This window comes from Neodiprion virginianus, chromosome 6, assembly GCF_021901495.1.
Source record: "Neodiprion virginianus isolate iyNeoVirg1 chromosome 6, iyNeoVirg1.1, whole genome shotgun sequence".
NCBI classification, from domain to species: Eukaryota; Metazoa; Arthropoda; class Insecta; order Hymenoptera; family Diprionidae; genus Neodiprion; species Neodiprion virginianus.
Genome location: NC_060882.1, coordinates 3,495,318 through 3,514,899, shown reverse-complemented (window position 1 = coordinate 3,514,899; position 19,582 = coordinate 3,495,318). Strand labels below are relative to the sequence as shown.

Genomic DNA, 19,582 nt, shown 5'->3' with positions numbered 1-19,582 from the left:
TTTTAATCTCAACATTGTACAGTGTTATTTTGTTATTATCATGTTACGAAAATAATTGAACAGTAATAACACAGAATTTTGCGTTGAAAAAGAAGAATCTTTTTTATTTTTATTTAATTTTTATAACGCAAACAGGATTTAACAGTCTTTTCGCTCCGCTTTTTTTCGTACTTCATTGTTTCTTTTTTCCTCCTGTCTTTTTCCAACATGAACTAGTGACATGGTCCGTATTCTCAATTTAAAAAAGCTGAGCAAGATACTATATCGCTCAATTGATGATCTTATCATTTTTATCCGTTTATCGGAAATCACGAAACTTTTGACGGCTTGAACAACCGCAAGTCTTTGCCACACTTTTTTAAGTGTCTTCGTTCAGCGTTCTTTTGAAATATATGTACACGGTGACCCAGGAATATCGTCCCATTGGCTACTAATGTATTCTTGGTGAAAATCTGCGACTAGAACTTGTTTTTATTTCTCGTAGAAAATTTTTCGTTTGCGAATTACAGCGGTTTGAAATTGGTCGATCGTCGTGGGTCACCCTGCATGTATGTTTTTTACGGTAAATCAATGGAACAGAACACAGAATAGAATGAATCGAATAAGAGATTAGTTTATGATTCTATGGTAAATACTATGACGGTCTAGGGTAAATTACAGCGATCCATTTATTGAGGATGAATGAGATATACTACCGCTGGTTAATTCAATTTCAACAGTACCTCGGAATCTACTCAAAAATAACTGTTCAAAAACGTAATAAAAGTTTTCGATTATATTTATTGTGATGTTTTCTCACATTTTAAATTTTAGGAGACTTGGCAGACACACATTCTTCTCGTTTATTAATTTACAAGTACTGTATTTACGATTTCACGTCTTCTACAATGATATTACTGCGTTAGCATTCGGATAAGTACCATTTTGTTTCTTATTTATTCTCCTTGTCCTTATATCCTTTCTTCCAATATGTATGGCAAGTCAAAATTCGTAAAATGTAGAGTTTTATAGTTGAAAATGAATTTATATTTAAATTTATACAATACAAATTTCAGTAAACTCTGAAATTATTTGAAACATGCAACAAGGATATTTAATATCGCAGTATTTAAATGTACAAAGACTTTCGACAAATCGCTGTCTAAAGAAATAAATAATTTTATAATTTTCAGGCTGTAAAATCAAATAATAATTAACAATAACATTACTCACTATTCGCTTATACTAATCGTAAATTTAGTATTTTTTGGTTAATCCGATAGATATCAATTATGGGATTGCCAGACCGGTTATAGATGTTGCCATTGCATCGTTATAAGAGTACTGGATGACTGGACCGCTCGGGCTATAGTTTCGTGTAGGCCATGCCCCAACCATAATTGATTTAGCTGCTTGTAATGATCTCTGCAAAGTCGGAGCGGATTACCTCTTCTCAGGCCTTGATCCGTCTCTCCATACTCGTCCAAATAAGGGGGACAGGTGACGGACCCCCTAGTTGGAGACCTTAAAAATAATATCTCGCATTCTCTAACTCGCAGAAATAGTCCAACTCCAGCTCCACACTTGCTAGCATGATAAATACAGGCCCCCACTGCTACCTTATTTAACTCAACTTGACAGCAGTAGCTTTGCGAACATAACATCTCGCCACAAACAAGGCACATCGTTGGATTCCTCGAGTCTTCTCTGTCACTGTTCGGGCATGTGAATAGAGAAACTGCGTTTATCAATTCGCTATAGTCTTCTGGCAAATCTACAAGTTTATTAATCATCAGTGGGTCTTTTGTCACGACAATGGTACTCGTGCCGGACAGATATTGTTGAACCTTTGGATGGGCGACCCACAATTTGGCAAGATTTACAACAGCTTCCGAATCCAACAGTTCATCTGACCTAACAGGAAGACCCAAATATTTACACATATTTTCATAAGTATCACCCCCTTGTATTGTTAGTTCAGCTGGTGCGGGTACGTCAGTCAAATAATGAAAGTACAGGACACAGGCTCGAAGAAACGGTATGCTCGCTGCTTGCACACGCCTCCAAAGTTCCGACGCTGTGTAACTCCCAACTTTCAGACCCAATTCTTCGGTAAATTTCAACACTGACTGGTCCTCCCAATGTTTATTGTCGATGTCCATAACTTCGTTCTCGTTGTATTCCATGGTGACAAGAATTCTGACGATCAATGAGAGAAAAACTAACTTCAATGCATGAGATTCTTGTACACCGCCGGTAACCAATCCGGAAAAAGCGTTCGCTTTTATATTGTAGAGATTCATCAGAGAGACTGTTAGTGGAATAAGAACTCCCAAGGGATCCCAGTCCAACACACTGGGACCGTCATGTGGATTTTCTAGGAGCATGGTCAGAAAATGTAGAGCATGATTTCCAATCACAGTGGTGTTTGGCCAGGTTGATCCAAGAAATGCGGCGATTCTTACTAATCCTTTTAGACTGTCTCTCAGCCTCGATGTTAAAGCTCCGAGTAGCGGTTTTTCCATATCTCTCAGAATAAATTCTATCGCATGTATAGTATAAACGGTCGATTTCCATGCCAACAGCGGTACACGGGGGTCTCCGTCGTGTGGTTCTACATCCAGCCCTTTGGTGTATGTGGCTTGAGCAAATAAATGTATCATTCCAATTAAATTCTTAGAGAGATGAGGTCCGGTTTGAGCATAAAGCGCTTCAAACGACGCTCCGACATCTCCTAGCTCTCGTGATACTCGCTCAATTGGGCAGGCGAACATTTGATGTTGTAACGATACCTCTTCGTCAAACCTCTCGACAGAATCTTGGGGATTTACAACTGTACAATAGCGGCAGTACAAATCGTGACTAGTTTCTGAATACTCAACAACTCCGTGAGTCACTTTGACTTTACAACTAAGCGTTACTACTAAAGCTCGTAACCACATAGAGAAATCTACATTGACTTTGTTTTGTTTGGACATCTGCAGGCTTCCAAGAGGTGGTAAAAGTGGCAATATGGTATTACTCAAACACTCGCAAAGAGGGCAAAGGTATTCTTGTTTGTCTATGTCAAAGCTTGCCGGTTGTCTAGTTCTGTAAGGCCTCCTGCTTTCTTTTGCATGTACATTTTCAAGGTATTTTTGCCAGCACTGCGCATGCATTACGTGACCACAAGTACTGGTATGAGGTGCTGCGCCCAATTTATCAGAGAGAAAAAGTGGATTGGGTTCATCTGTGTTTACTCTGTTTTGGCACAGGACGGTGGATTGTTGAACAAACGCTGCAAGTACCATTGCAGGACCAGTGGCCGTTATTGGTTGATCCTCTTGACACAGTATACAAGTATATGTTTCTTCCTCACATATTCTACTCGTTTGATTGATACCTACCGCCACAGGAGCTTGCTCCGAAAATTCGCTTATGTCCAAATTAGAACCTCGATCGTTAGCTTTGTTACCTTCGAGGGCAGTTTCTTCGAACAGCTTTGCATTCTCTTTCATAAAGTTCTTCTGCATCGTAGCCATCTGAGCCATAATCCTAGCTCGTTGCTGCGCAGCCATTTGGGTTCTCCACTCTTTGTCCATTTTATTGGCCTCTGGTTCGCTGTTTTGTTCCGTTGACGGTGCAGAAGATGGTACATTTCTTGCTTCGGACGGTGTGTAACCCAAAAGTTCCTGATACTTCTCCAATGTCCATGTGACCAAATCTTTGTGAGCATCCAGCCTCGGACTGTGTGATAATTGTTCCAGTAATTTATAAATCTCCCACTTTGTAGATCTTTCAGTGAATCGGAAAAATGCGTAATAGCCTGACTCTTCCTCCTGCAAAGCGTAACCGATCAGATGAAGTAATCTCTGAACTTGAGGCTCGGAATAGCTTCTGGCTCTTAAATTAAGCGCACGTTCCAAAACAGTTTGCATTAAATGTAGCATTACATCACATTGTAGTAAATTAGCAACCAAACTATAGGTTTCCGTTAATTTGGGCAATTTCGGTGGTGGACAACATTCCAATTCATGTGCTGCCTTTCTTCGCTTACGCTGCTCCTCTTCCGATTTGCTGAATTCTTCTCTGGTGTAATGATAAAAAAACACATTATAATCGGCATAAAATTCTGGTTTCAGTTCATATACTCCTTTTCCGGCAGACGATGATAATGGCTTCTTAAAGTTTGCAAGGTCGTCGATTACCCTCTCCATTCCTGTTTCATGGTGTACATCGTCAGGTAAAGTCTTGTTTAATTCTGAATGTGGCAGGGGCTTGATGCACAGCTGTTGTATAATTTCCTTTTTTAGTCTATCGTCAGCATCTACGTTTCCAACTCCGGGTGTATATCTTTCTCCGATAATAGTAATCAGTAACCCTAAAAATTCTTCAACTAAACTGATCGTTTGTCTCATGCTATCTTCCTCAGGATTTTTCAGAGTGTTTGCTTCAAATTCTGGGTTTGCCCAGTTCAGTAGATTAAATCTATTCAAAAGATGAATTAGGAATTCGTTGCTTTCAATCAGGCAGGCACCTGTTTGTAGTAAGACAATGTCTTTGTCAAGCATTTCTGTTCGGCATTTAACATTGTGATAAAAGAACAACTGGTTCATTATTGAATATCCATTCCGTCGCCACATACCAGCGTGAACTTGTGAAAACATTGCTTGCGTTCTTAAAACAGGTTCTATTATTTGTTCCGGTGTCGGTTTAGTTGGCATCATAAATTCCGAGCTTTGAAACTCAAGATTATAACGTTCCAAGTATAAAAACAGACCTGCTAAAAATCTAGATAACGGAAGATGAATAGATACAGGTTCTGTGGAAACATCGTACTGCAAACACGAGGCACTGTGATTAGCTAGTTCCCTAACTTGTCCTGGGCCAAGGTCGTTTCCTGGAAGCTCGTAAAGTTTTTTCAAAACCAGCCTAAATGCTTTAATGAAAACAGTCCTATCGGAACCACACCATTCAAGAGTAAGACTGATGACTGGTGCCAACTTGATGTGTAAATTGAAGGCTGATTCCCATTCTGGTTCGAATTCTATGTGCTGTCCGACTTGCCTTGAGACAGCGTCCATTCCTTGCATACTACACAACAGCTTTAGCATTATTGAAAGACCTTGCAGAAATCCATGCCTCAATTCATCCGTCCATGTGTCTGGCTTTGCACTCAATAAATATCGCAAGTCGTATAAAATGTGTTGAGCTCTCTTGAAAGTTTGGTTGGCAGAATTTCTCTCAAATTCTAGTTTACCTTGCGCATTGCATTTTCTTGAGCTCTCTGATATAAATGTGTTCAACAGTATAAAGAGTACATCATTATGTGCAATGAGATAATGCGTAAGCGTAGGGACGGTGAATAATTGAACGGATAGTGCAGCAATAGAAAAGGAATGATCATGGTCATCCCTAATAAAATCCTTCATGACAGTGCCATAGTTGTACGTAAATACAGATGCCAATGCCTTTTTACTTTCATATTCTACCAACATTCCTGAGATGAAAAGCCTATGCCAGGCTGTTCGTGCTGCCTTCCAAAGCTGCGAGTCCCTCATAAGAATTCCCTCGACGATTGATACGTCAGAAAGTTTCGTATGGAGAGCGACATTACTGAATGCTATTCTGAAGCCTTCCGAGTGCGCCATGAATTCCTGCAGCCATGCTAGGAGTTTCATTGCAAATAACTGATGAGCAACAACATCTGCGTGGACGACCAATACTTTGAGTGGGCGATTTCCATGTCTGGATGTGAATCTTTCGATCTCAGACTTCAATTCAGTACAATGTTGAAAAGTTGAACATTTTACTACCGCTCTACCCTCTCTATCAATGTTCGTTACAAACTCAATTGCATCTCGATGACTACACTTTATTACTCGAGACAATGTACCGATTACTTGTTCAAACGTATGTGTTTCATCGTTGAATAAAACAGTGCAATAAGTATCGCTAGTCGCCTGTAAAGAAAGTGGATCTTCATCTGTTCCTTTCAAACACAAATCGGATGGTAGTCCAGGTACATGTTCCAGGGACAAGAGCTCGTAAGAATACTTTAACACTGCTTCGAACGTAGCTTTCGCCCTCTCTGCTATGTCTTCAGGCAATTTATTGCGAGGTCTACTTTTGAACTGAATACCAGCTTTATGTATGCTGCAAGACGAATCGTTCTTCCATGCTTCGGGATCGCCACAGTCGCAGCAGCCTCCGCCGCTAGATGTTCCCATTTTATACTTATGATTACGATGAGCAGATTGCTTGAAACATACGACGCATAAAACACAAGTTGAATCCATTCCACATTCTCTACAACTGTAAGTAGGTTCACCCATTTTGAATACTTTCCCACACACGGACGGTGGATTATCCAATTGACTGAGCTGCTGGAGTACCTCTTGTGGATTGCCATTGCATATAAATTCTTCTAAAGAACTGTAAAGAATTTTCTGCGCCTTTTCCTCATTGAAACTCCAGTCCAAACAACTTCCATTTGGTTCAGGGCTATAGATTTTCGGCACCCAAATTCTCCAGTGCTCCTTAAAGTGTGCGCAAGACAACAAGCCTTTGCTCATCTTGTCCATCCATACGTTTACGCAGGGCCTCCTTGATTTTGGAAAGGTAGGAAGCACCAGTGCTAACTCGACATCCCCCGAGTGGTGATGCTGGTGATGTTGCATGTTGTCATTGCTCATTCTTCAATTGTTGATACTTTGCACCTATCGTGGTAAGGTGGGACTAAAACAGAGAAAACGCTAAATCATCGACTTGAAACTTTTAGTCTCTTAGGTACAAACACTGGACAAGCTTTGCACAGTTGCGTTTAAATAATTAAGTTTATTTTTGTAAGCTTAGCAAATCGCATTAACTCATTATCGGATGATATCATACTTTTCATTTAGTAGCATCAGCTATCAGGTATTATCTTTCAGAAATTGCAGTTGCAGAATTTAAGCTTGGCAAAACAAACAAGAAGTTAGGTAAACAAAGCGTCATGTGGAGGCAACTAAACTTTACCCACAGACTTGAATGAACAGAATGATGAAAGTAGTTGCTATCCGTACCGAAAATTAAAACAACTAATTCCAATGCACCAACTGTACACTTCCGAGATTATAAATCGTATCAGAACAAGTAAAACTAACCTTAACTTATATCCTAGTTACAATGTCAGTTGTTTAGAAAGTTGAATACTCATGGCACGCAGGGTTTGTGGATAACTGCAACTGCCATGCGAATAAGGTTGCGACTTGCCATTAATCCTGACGTAAAAGAACAGGTAAGAAGTGCTAATTCCATTAATCCGAGCTCACTGAAAAAGTATCCATATAACGGCATCAGTCCAATGATACTTCATATATTTTATGCTTAGACTAAATTGAAAGCAAATGAAAAAATATATACCTACATGCATGGCTGAAGTTCAATGCTCCAAAAAAACTACTTTTAGACCAACATTGCAAAAACTACCAACATGAGAGGGTGAACTGAAGAGAAAAAAAAAAACAAACAAGGACAAGGATGTAGAACGCTAAATCCAAATGTAAAATTATGGACCAAGTTTGATCTGGTTGCCTCCACAGATAAGGGAATCGAAGATGTAACTCGCCGAAGTGCGAGTGAAAGTCAGTACTGTTACTTGCAAAAAGTTTTAGTCGAGTTATGGGTTAAACAGCCCTAACTACACAAAAACATAGTTCGTGACCAGTCGACTATAAATATCTTAAATGTATGACAATCCAATAGTAGAGCATCCTAATACGTATGTATGTATGGAGATGGGAAGAAAATGAAAAAGAAATTTTCTACACTGAACGTTCCAAACGTACTGTGAACATACGTAATGATTGGATCTGGGTGGTTATAGTCCTGCAGACTATTTTACATGGTTCAATTTTTGAAAGTATCCATATACGCTGATTGAGGCATACAACTATTTTTAACAACATCGCAATCTGTAGTACTTACTATTATACCGTGCAGGCCAAGGTTATTGAAAAGTATCGAAAAGTTCTTTGTTTCGCGAGAGTAAATTTTGTGAAAAAATGTTCGATTACTTTTCAAACTACTGACTGTTTGTTTATCATCAAATTTACGTTACTCTCATACGGCGTCAGCAATTGAACGAAACACCAAGTAACTTCGTTATGACATTTCGAATTAAACGTATGAAAATTCTTGCTGTACAGCTGCTTGAACGATGCACAAAATGGCTCACGACAGATCGGGCAAACTGCGACAAACTCAGTATATAAACTGATAGATGAAAGAAACTCTGCGCGTACAATATATTTCGCCGTGATTCGGCCCAGCGCTGCATTCGCTGCTTTCTCGATTCCACTGAAATAGCGATATATTTCAGGTTCTGGATTCTCATCGATTGCCTAACTATATATACATAGTATGTGTACGATGCTTCATTAAAAAATGCCACCGTTTCTTTGTTTTCGGACAATGTTTCGACACGGTGAAGCGTGTGAAGCGTAAAAAAGTATTGGAGAACATAAAGACTACACGGATTGAGCTTAACTTTTTATGAAGTCGGTCATACTTAATTTTTATCTAGTGCCAAGTCGAAGATCAACCAGAATCAGCATTGGAACAGTAATATTTATTAATGCTTTCGACTTTCGGCTAACTTGCTTTCGGTCCCATATACATATAATTCGTATAGAATCGAACTCGCATCTTATTTCGGACCGAAAACAAGTTAGTCGGAAGAAAGTCCAAGGCATTAATGAACATCATTGCTGTACAAGAGAATGCTTCCATCCAAGTAGAGTTACAGCAGTTGAAAGCCTGGATTTAGCATAAGATGGAACTGTAGTTAATGACATGATTCATAAGTATTTTCTCTGCAATAATAGCTGTGTGCTCATAAATCACGCTACCTGGAATTGTTTTATTGCTCGCAGATAGTTAGAAGCATCGAGTGCAAAAGTCAATCACTAGTTATTGTCGAACAATTAAACTGCTACTTTCCGCGAAACGGGCGGCGCTTTGCCAAGTCAAAGGATGGTAGATTCAATTTTTACATTCAACTCAAATCTGCTATAATTTTACCGAGCGTAACTAGCTCTGCATCGTTTACATCGTTGTCTATTTCTTTCTGCAAGAAAATGGACTTTTTATGCATAGTGGACGCGCAATGCAGGAAGCCTGTGAAATCCGCCGGCGTATAGGTAATCATAACCACGCTGTAATGAAAGGATTGCCTACGAACAGACGGATTCACTTAGGCATAAATCCCCTCATGCCGCCCATTCAAAAAAAAGTCTTCTCAAATTATATTGCTCGTAAATGTCGATTGCAAAAATTTCCAACATGTTCCTCAGAACGCATAAATAACTCTCTTTTCCCTTCAACGGGACAAAATATAGTATGTATAAAAAAATTCGTACCTGTATTTGTGAATTATAATTGAAGGTGGTTCATGTTAATGATATTCCTTGAAGTACACTTGCCGTACTCTCGGACCACATCACAAATTATTCGTTAACGCAAATATTTTCCCTTGTCCAACTTATGGCATACAGTTTCTCTGCTTGAATATTTCAGCTGTACGAACCGATCGCCGAGTAAATAGAAAACCAACTATCGTTTAAGCGTACATGAAGCGTGACGTTTTACAGTTTAGGAAAGGGTAGAGGATTAACAAATGAAAAAACATATAGCTAGTTAGCTCATATACCGGTTCTCAGGTAACTTTTGGGTGATCCATCGCTGCATCATCGAGCACTATATCACAAATCCAAACTCACATTCTTTAAAGATAATAAGTCCGCTTCGTATATTTTTGTATAGTTCAAAAGCGATACATTAATTCGTTTGTCAAATGTTATCGTTACGTCACAGATCCCGCCAAGTAACTGGCGAGTTAGGATTGAGGTTATTCTATCCGGCTGATCAGTAAACATATGATCCACAAGTCAGTTTTATTGAATATTATTCGAGGATATAAACCAAACTTGCAGCTATCATTAGATCTCATTGCGGAGATATGTTGACAGCGATTGTCGCATCGTTTGACTTTCGCACAACTTGTGCTGACAGGAACGACTGTTAGAATGGCAAAACTGCGCCAACACCACAATCGCTTTATTTAACTCACTTCTACATTCAATGCTTAAACATTTTACTTTCATGCCAGATTGTATATATTTCACACCGATACAGTGTAATTACGGCATATCTTTTATAGAAATTTTACCGAGTTAAAGTCCGAACGAAACGCAAGACGAAGAATGAACAAATACGATTCGCGGCCAACGTCGCACCGAGCGTGTTTTGTTTAATCGACATCGAACACAAATTCAGACTTAAAGGATCATGACTGACGTAATAATTGATTTAAAATTTATTGTTCTAATAAATTGCCAGCGACGAATAATAATACTCCACCCAGTAACCGTGTTTTTACATCAGCTTTCACTCTCATGTCGCTTTATTTGAAAAATCGCGCGACTCATTTACAGTGCGGGCAGTGCTGCACTCTGCGCCGAGTGTTTGCGTAAAATCCAACAAGCGCAGTCGGGACGAAATGAGCGATTTGGAGTCGTATTGGCCGGTATTATGTTTAACGTTTATCGTGGTGTTAAAGTTGTCGGCATTGACAACCAAAGTGCTTTTAATTAACAGGAATCGGACGATATAAGATAATGGGTGTGCGCGGATGCAACAAACGAAATCGAGTCATGAGAGTCTCCGGGATGATGGGGCAGTGAAACAAGGCGTTTTCTTTCAGCAGTTAACATAAAAGCGAGAACGTTATGTCCGCAGCACGAAGGTGTTACAATTATACGTACGAATAGCATCACCGTCGGTAGTGTTACAGCGCAAGAAATAATACCACGAAAGACGAGTCGGAAATCTCAACTTAGTTAAAACCGTTAAAACAATGGATGAGTGTATGCTCAACGATTTGCTCGAATGTTCGGTTTGCCTTGAGCGACTGGATACTTCCAGCAAAGTATTGCCCTGCCAGCATACCTTTTGCAAAAAATGTCTGGAAGAAATTCTCAGCACTCATAGGGAGCTCAGATGTCCGGAGTGCAGGGTCCTCGTCGATGTAAAGATCGACGACCTCCCACCAAATGTGCTTTTGATGCGGATCTTGGAAGGGATGCGCAACGCTACCCCCAGGGCCATTAAGACTTCAGTACGTGGTACTCCGGGTCCCCAAAGATTGCTCGGAGGTCATCAGGTCGCTCCGGTTTCAGCCACCGCCAACCAAGTCCCAATTACGATCCCGGCCGAGCCTATGCGCCAAACAAATTCTGCGGCTAAACAGGTTCATCTGCACAATCAGCCTTACGGTCGTGCTATTTATGATTATATATCCAAGGTGCCAGGGTGAGTTGATGAGCATTTCCAATTTCCAAATATACGAATTGTCATTATCACGTATCACAACTCCTTATAGAATTTTTGGTAACGATGTAAAATTCTTAAATAGGATATTACGCATTTTGTTATTTACAGTTGTTAGTCGATTTATCATCCCTTCACAATTGTCAATGGTTAATCCTTACCATTATTCCAGAAAGATTTGAAATAAAAAGTACTCCCTACTTCCAACGTAATGCAATAATTCCATATTCCTAGAAAAGTTTCTTGCACTTTTTTGAGTAAATTTTCACAGAAACCTATAGTTTGTGTTGTTTAAACTGATCTTGATATTGCTATTGTTAACTGTTCATTAATTTCTTTCCTTTGTTTTCTGCCTTCTGTCATTATACAGAGATCTGAGTTTCAAGAAAGGTGACATAGTGATTCTGAGTAAGAAGATTGATAACAATTGGTACTTTGGAGAATGTGGAAATTGCCATGGAGTTTTTCCTTTATCTTATGTCCAGGTTTGTTCATAAAACAGTTATGAAATATTTAGAAAATTTTATGTATAAGTTTTAGAGAACAATAAAGTCACTGTAATCTATTGTAGGATTCAATGTGTGCGATAATCAGAGTTGTAAACCTATGTTATTTTTTTATCTTATATTGAGTCATAGTTAGGAAGTATGTGATCGCTGAGCAAATACTAATCTCCAAACAGATATTCAGTATTTAATATGGCTCATCCAAAAGTGATTTGCTCAAGATATAAATCTACTGTTGCCTATCATTATTATCTATGTACTATTTAATCAACAATCAGTTGTAACTAATTTTTCAGGTAATGACACCATTGCCACCCCACGTACCCCAGTGTAAAGCTTTATATGACTTCCGGATGACTAATGACGATGAAGATGGATGTCTCACTTTTAATAAGGTGAATGTCCTTAATTATCGTTAATCATATTTAACAACTCCTGCATATGCACTCATTCTCATTTGCGTTTGCATTTTATTGTAAACCTACTGAGACTAGAAATATTTTTAGGGTGAAGTTATCAGTGTAATAAGAAGAGTCGATGAAAATTGGGCTGAAGGCAAACTGCTGGATCGTATCGGGATATTTCCCCTTGCTTTTGTTGAATTAAACAGCATCGCTAGAGCATTGATGAAACTCTCTACCAAGTAAGTATTCATTTAGACAATTACAGATATGTTTGTCCACATATACACATATGTACACATTACACGTATTGACTATCAGTGGGTACAACAACCTTGGGTATAAAGAGAACACTGTTTTTAGCAGCTAGAAATAAATATAAATGGAAGGTAATTCCACCATATCAGAATAATTTTATTTATTAATGATTGAGAATTCGATATGCATATTGCATCAAATTCAGCTACTTTACATACTTGACTATGGCAAAATCTGTTATTAGCGCACAACCAGGACCGTCCAGAGTAGCACCCCCAACACCCACTAATGAAGAAACGACTCCACTTATCCCAACAGATCATTCTCGCAATGTACAAGCAGCAAGTCAGCCTCGACCGCAAATACCTTTGGTATGCGTAATTTATTTGTATAAATCATCAGGCATTACATTTGCCAAAGTAAATCAATGATGCAAGATGCCTGTTTTAATAAGATGCTAAAAACTGATCCAAAAATAATTCTTCCACAGGCGTCCACACTGCCAATGTCAGATTCTAGTTCAGTTGTTTCATCTGGCGGCAGTTCGACGACAACAACTCCTAATACTCCAAATAGTTCAAATACTTCAAGTAGCTCAAGTACAGCACCTAGTAGCCCAAGTAGTCCTGCAGCAACGTCACCACCTGCTGTCGGAAGTAGACATAGCATGAAGCGCCACAGTTTCACTGCCATGAATTCTGGCCATCATCCACACACTCATCACAGACATAGTGCTGAGATTCTTAGTCCAGCAATTGATGCTGCGCTGACCGGTGCAAATGAACCTTTTACTCCAGTCCAGGTACGTAAATCATTGATAACAATACGAGATATAAATTCAAAACGTTCTTAAGACCTTCTAAGTGTTTCGTTCACAGACAAGCAGTAGCACTGATCCTGGTGTACGCCATAAACGTAGTGGCAGCAGTGATCTGGTACTCGCACAGCCATCTCAAAGTATGCTTACGACTCCTGGTGGTAGTCACTTACCAGCGGCATATATAGCTCTCTATCCTTACAAACCGCAGAAGGCTGACGAGTTGGAATTGCGTAAAGGTGGAATTTATATGGTAACTGAACGCTGTCAGGATGGCTGGTTCAAAGGGACGTCAAATCGAACGCAAAAATGTGGAGTTTTTCCTGGGAATTACGTTGCCCCAGCAAAGTAAGCTGCTGGCAATGATAATTTTTTTTACCGATCCGCCTTGATGTCCAATAAATTCATAATAAATAAGTCTTCGTTCAATTTTCAGGTCCCAATTACAGATACGCAACATTTGCCGTAATGCATCAAGTACAGCTACTCATCAAAGTAATCAATCGACGTCTGTCTCTTCAAGCGGCAATGAGCCACGACCTTGCATAACTTATACTAGAAACAAAGGTCCTGCCCCACAACCCCTCGGTTCCCGTCCTCCGCCACCTGAGCTTCCTCCCAGAACTACAAGCCCTGCATCTGGTATATCTTCATCGTGGCACAGTCAAGGTGAAACTCAGAATCAAGGTCAATCTCAGGCCAATGAACAACAATCTTTGGCAGCCAATCCACTAGGACGGAGTCACAGTGCAGTTATGTCCTCAAATCTAGGTAAGATTTTACGCAAACTGTATAATACCATTTAAACCTCAGCTTTTATTTACGAAGACTGTAACCCCTATTTGTTTGCGTAAACCTTTTATGAAATCTAATGCTAGTGAACATACAAATCAAGTGGTCTTTTACGCCTGATAGTCATCATTGTAATTTTCGAATGCAACGACGAAAATCAGTAATGTTGATCAAAAAACAATTAGAGTATTAACCATGTTTAACATGAATAGCTTTTAAAAATGTACAAAAGTTTCTCCAGTTATTCTACCACCATTTGTATGAACCTTGAAGCTTCTCCAGGCAAACAGACAATGTTACTTTCACCATTGGGTGATCTAAACAGAAGTCCTAACAACACACTGCGTTTAGCCAGCACTGTGAGCCCGCCTCCCAATACTTCCGTGGCAGCTGGTACTGCAAGAAATATTGAGAAGGTATCTATAATATTTCTCATATCACTTTTACCGCTTGTCATATTGCCTAAAGTACTATGAGGAACGTGAAGTGATGCAGATGGTCTAACTTGGTCAATAGCAAAAATATTTATTTCTTTATATTCCAGAAAGAGAAAAAAGAAAAAGGTGTCTCACTGATGCGTCGCTTAACTAACATTAAAAAATCAAAGTCTCCTCCACCAACGTCGTATTCAATGGATAATCCAGTGTTTGATGATGGAAACACTGTAACTGTTGTAAATCCCGTCCACATTAGGTGAGTAAAAAAATTTTTTTTAATAAATAATGCATTATTCGTGAAGTCTTTGACACAAATGTATTACTGCATTCGCTTAGAACTTGTTTATACTCACAATTTCACTCAATGTTTGTTGCTTTTATGTCCACATGTATGTGTTACCCATGGAAAGTTTTATGTATGTGTGTAGCACTCGCATGATTGTAAGACATTTCTTGAACATTTTCATGTAAAATCTATTTTAGGGAGCAGAAATTCATACGATGTCAAACTGCTCGATTTAAATAGGTTCCAAACCTGACTTCAGTTGTATATTTTGCAGTATAAAAAAGTAAAGGAGTGAATAGTTCATTTCTCTTAGATCACATTGTCACAAATGCTGCTATGCACGCTTTTGAATGTTCGATGCTCTAATGTTGAGTCTGCATGATCCTGGCACTCAGATCGGGTTCTTGCCCGAGCCAGCTACTGCAGGTTTGTCCACAGTTGGATGTAAATACTCAAAATACACATCTTCGTCTCTACACCGGTTCTGGTTCAAGTCACGCAACTGCATCCCAAAGACTGAAACATAAGGAGCGGCCCTCCTTACCTGTCACTTTTTTGCAAAGGTTTGTTGATTATTGTACAGTAAACGCACACTCTAGAGTTGATCATTATCTCATGTTGGAATTCATTGAAATATGTGTACAATTATTACTGTATTATGATAATATAAGAGTTCCAGTAACAATTAGTTTTTGCAATGCAACAGTTATATTAAATCAAAACACTCTTTGTAGATTGAAAATTCTACGCTATTGGGTTACAGTGTGACTGATTGATTGATCAATTTTGGAATGCTTTCAAATTTTTGGTATCTGCACCAATAAAATAATGGAACTCGTCTGTGATACATTTGGTGCATATTTACTTTTACGGATTAGTTATATTGAACGTCATTTGCATCTTAGCCTTGTTATTTGATGTGTGATTTTGCTGTTTGATTTACCTGTCATGCTTTATGCTTTGTAATCAAAAACATCTTTGTAACTCAGACACAAAATTTGATGATGTCAAGAACTAATATGTATTAAATAATGTGGAAGTTGAATTATCATCAAACATTAGAGGGCAATATACAGTCATCAAATTGAATATTCTATCAATCTTGGCATGTTACCTGTGTACACATCCCTTACACAGTTTATTATCAAACTCAAATTTCTATACTGTGTTTTATTCTTTATGTTTCTACATCTTTTTCCTCATAAATACATTTTAATATAATATTTTCAGGAGTGGGGATAATGGAGTAAGCACAGCTGCCGTAGGAAATCATCATCGTAAGAGTAATTCATTAGATGCTGGTTCCGCAAAGCAAAGTAAACAGCAAACTTCGGTTAGAGAACGGTAAGCAACCTAGAATTTAGAATAAAGAATTGAAGTTCTATGCATTGATATTCTGGGGCATTTACATACATATTTCATACTTTTTTACAGAGATCGTGTGTATCGATTTCGTTGCATCGTCCCGTATCCTCCAAATAGTGAGTTTGAATTGGAACTTCGTGTTGGTGATATAATACATGTCCTTAAGAAACGTGATGACGGATGGTACAAAGGAACTCTACAACGTACAGGTCGAACTGGATTATTCCCAGCTAGTTTTGTTGAAGCTTTCTGAGATTCGACGCATGTCCGTTTTATCTTGGAGACATGTATATAGCGTGGCATTTTTATCATTAGCACTTACCAATAGGTATGTATTCTAAATTGTAATATCATAATACAGTTTGTAAATAAGAGCTAAATAGTCAGTGAAAGTGTTTTCAATTTTCTCATCAAGTTTTGGAATTTGTATGTGTATTATGCTGGCACATATTCATTGCTTCTTGATAACTCACAATTATCTTTCAATTGGTAAAGCATGGGGTGAAAATGAAATTTTCGTTTTCATCTCACTGACAGTTCACGTAAAGATTTTGTAAACATAAAATTTTTACTGTATATTGACATTCGTTCTCCAATGTGTTTTCTTTTTTTATATTGGGACCGTGCGTACTCACTCATGCACACTATTAATGTGCATGTGATTCTGCAAATAGAAACGTTCTTCAATAAGTAGGAACAAACGCCTCGCGAAACATATGTATGTGAATACTGATGTAAGCTTGATTTTTGTACTCGCGTCACTATACACAATCCGCACAGCTAATTGTGTGATACTTAGATGCTTAGCAATTGAAAGCAAACTGGTCAATTTGAAAAATACGAATGCTGACATTTACATCGTTTGCAATATTTCACATATATTTAAATAATTTTATACAAACGTGGCGCACGGTATACTTAAGAAAATAAGTATTTCATTTGAAAGTTTATAAGATTGCACGTAAAAATGTTTTCTACTATTCTTACCACTACGATATGATTGTACATAAATTAGCAGAATATTTAGATAACATTTAAATGAAGCTACGTGATATATTCAGCATGCTATCACCCACAGTTGACATTAAATGCTGCTGGTGATGTTATATCAACGATTTTAAACGTATATTAAATTAGTTTGAGCATGCTGAATCTTACCTGAAATTCATACTGCCATCAATGTAATTTACTGTGTAATGAGTAATGTTTACAAGAGTAAATTTAACTTCTTTCTAAGCTGATTTTAAGTTCGAATTCATTCAGTCGAGTTATTTTGGTTTGAATTATTCAATATGTCTCACCTAGTACAAGAATTGTGCTCATACATATACGAGTGAGTTTTTTTTATCAAATCAGTTCAGTTCTTTCTTGGAAATAAGCGACTTTATAACAATAATAAATGTTGAACTATGTCATAAAAATTATTTGTAGTAAAAGATGTGGGAGAAAATTCTTTTGGATTACTGAAAAAGTATTTGTACCAAATCTGAAATTTTTTCGACCAAATTCTTCCAGATAGCGTGAAGTTTTTGTAATTACATATACGTTGTACAAAGTTAAACCCAAGGTGATTTTTAAGACTGTGAAATACCCCGAGACATTTTCAAGTACTAAACGCACTATAATATCGTGGAATCAGAATCGCACAGTGCTCTTTACGTATGTAATTTTTTGTATATTTGAGGTAACACAATATTTTTAAGTACGTACGAAAAAAAACACAGTACTGTCATAATACTGATTGGCAATTGATTTTTGATTGTTATAAACGCGAAATGTTTCAAGCCAGTGCCTGGTGAACACATGATCTGGCATCAGTATACTTTGATGCATTTATAATTGTATGATAAAGCATAAATACTTATATTATCCACTCTCTACGTCGTCACTAGAATTACTGTAACGACCTTGTCAATAGTAATAAAACCCATTGCTACCAGCCTTAGATAATAATCAGAATTTACATGCAAATTAAATTCGGTTACGATCTCGATTAACCTTTACATTGCCGGGATTTGAAAAGCTCTATTCCCGTTAGAAAGTCTTAAAATGTTGTGACTGTATCTTAAATCTAACATGTATGAAGTTCCCATCACAGGCAGAGACTATATTTTGACTTTCCGGTGGTCTAAAGATTAATAGAGCTCGCATCAGAATTTAATTTGCCTAATGATAGAGATTAGGGAGTTGATACTGTTTTAGTTTAGAAAAATGACATGCATGTCAATCACGGTTTTTTCAACGGATTCAGTATCTAGAAATTTCCTTTTGTTATGAATTTATTATATACTTACATACTGTAGTACTGCAATATCATAATTTAATAGTAATAATAATAATGATAATTATAATAATCGAGCCCTACTCTGTGATGAGAACTTTGTCTATAATGACACAATCAACAATACAAATGACTTACAATCGATACATATTTTTCTTCCTCCGCAATTATTTTGACGCATAATTATATGTACAATTCCACCCGCAGATTACACTAAAATTCGAAAACATGGATTTACAGTACTCGTAAACAGCAAAAAATATTTTCATTGAAACGTCATTTCTAATATTACATAATAAACAAGTCCGAGTATTCCTTGACCTCTAATCAATAGAATTTGATCAATTTATTCTATTTATGAAACATCTATGTCAAGTAGCACTGTGATTGAAAATAATTTGAACGTGTAGAACAGTTGGCCAATGTTAAAGTCTTTCTCTAATTTTCACTCGTACATTATTTGATGTCAATTAAAACTGAAACTCCGTCGTTTCCCAATATCCGTCAACTGTGAATAAGTTTTATTCATAGTTATAAAGTCATTGAATCCACCGAGTATACTGTACAGGGGTCAAAGATACTGACTAGTTAAAGAGCAAATGTCTCATCACACAGAATGTAATGATGTAGTGTATAAACGTATACATATTTAACTCATTAAGAATCTTATCTATGTGTATCCATATTAAAGCAACATAGATATATTCGAATTGCAACTATTTCAAGTATAATTTTTGTATACATCAATCGCTGTCTAAATTTAGTTTGAACTAAAATCACACTCGGGTATTCAGATTCAGAAGCACAGTCATTCGTTTTCTTTCATTTTCTTGAATATAGTTTTGCATGATTCAAGTGAGAGCTTTCAAGTTTTGAAATATTACGTCACAAAGCGCACAAATGTATTGTAGTGTTTTAAATCTGTACCAACAATACAAATCGAAAACAGATAGCATTGTATACAGCTATTTGTTGATTCTGGGGTATGAGTCGTACATGCGAATGTGAAGATATAAATGTAAATGAAAACGTGGCAACCCGTTACAGAACTGAACGTTTATTTTATATCACTGGCAAAGGTTGGTGTATTAATCTTTAGACCTTCACTTGC

At 37.6% G+C, this 19,582-nt stretch overlaps 2 protein-coding genes across 8 annotated transcripts; one reads left to right on the top strand and one right to left on the bottom strand.

Moving 5' to 3' along the window:
- Positions 1 to 123: 123 nt before the first annotated feature.
- Positions 124 to 8,222, bottom strand: LOC124306790 (E3 ubiquitin-protein ligase UBR2). Of its 4 annotated transcripts, none has more exons than XM_046767808.1 (4): positions 7,927 to 8,222; positions 7,363 to 7,445; positions 7,104 to 7,270; positions 124 to 6,696 (listed from the first exon to the last, which is right to left on the bottom strand). In XM_046767808.1, exon 4 carries the CDS (start codon positions 6,651 to 6,653, stop codon positions 1,290 to 1,292), a length of 5,364 nt encoding a protein of 1,787 aa, XP_046623764.1. In that variant the 5' UTR covers positions 6,654 to 6,696; positions 7,104 to 7,270; positions 7,363 to 7,445; positions 7,927 to 8,222; the 3' UTR covers positions 124 to 1,289. The 4 variants fall into 4 exon arrangements, with proteins under 4 accessions (XP_046623764.1, XP_046623765.1, XP_046623762.1 ...); XM_046767809.1 differs by having other exon boundaries at positions 7,367 to 7,445; XM_046767806.1 differs by lacking the exon at positions 7,363 to 7,445.
- A 2,598-nt stretch (positions 8,223 to 10,820) lies between these two features.
- Positions 10,821 to 18,364, top strand: LOC124308156 (E3 ubiquitin-protein ligase SH3RF3-like). Of its 4 annotated transcripts, none has more exons than XM_046770567.1 (13): positions 10,821 to 11,310; positions 11,699 to 11,813; positions 12,131 to 12,229; positions 12,341 to 12,477; positions 12,738 to 12,864; positions 12,984 to 13,295; positions 13,372 to 13,658; positions 13,747 to 14,081; positions 14,454 to 14,518; positions 14,647 to 14,795; positions 15,221 to 15,388; positions 16,056 to 16,169; positions 16,260 to 18,364. In XM_046770567.1, exons 1-13 carry the CDS (start codon positions 10,856 to 10,858, stop codon positions 16,441 to 16,443), a joined length of 2,547 nt encoding a protein of 848 aa, XP_046626523.1. In that variant the 5' UTR covers positions 10,821 to 10,855; the 3' UTR covers positions 16,444 to 18,364. The 4 variants fall into 4 exon arrangements, with proteins under 4 accessions (XP_046626523.1, XP_046626522.1, XP_046626521.1 ...); XM_046770566.1 differs by having other exon boundaries at positions 14,385 to 14,518; XM_046770565.1 differs by having other exon boundaries at positions 14,376 to 14,518.
- Positions 18,365 to 19,582: the final 1,218 nt, after the last annotated feature.

What these genes read in the sequence shown, in the direction of transcription:
- LOC124306790 (XM_046767808.1), bottom strand. Translation starts at nt 6,653, where the DNA reads ATGAGCAATGACAACATGCAACATCACCAGCATCACCACTCGGGGGAT.
- LOC124308156 (XM_046770565.1), top strand. Translation starts at nt 10,856, where the DNA reads ATGGATGAGTGTATGCTCAACGATTTGCTCGAATGTTCGGTTTGCCTT. An exon ending in AATTACGTTGCCCCAGCAAA is followed by an intron (nt 13,659 to 13,746) that starts GTAAGCTGCTGG and finishes TTCAATTTTCAG; the next exon opens with GTCCCAATTACAGATACGCA. An exon ending in CAAACTTCGGTTAGAGAACG is followed by an intron (nt 16,170 to 16,259) that starts GTAAGCAACCTA and finishes ACTTTTTTACAG; the next exon opens with AGATCGTGTGTATCGATTTC.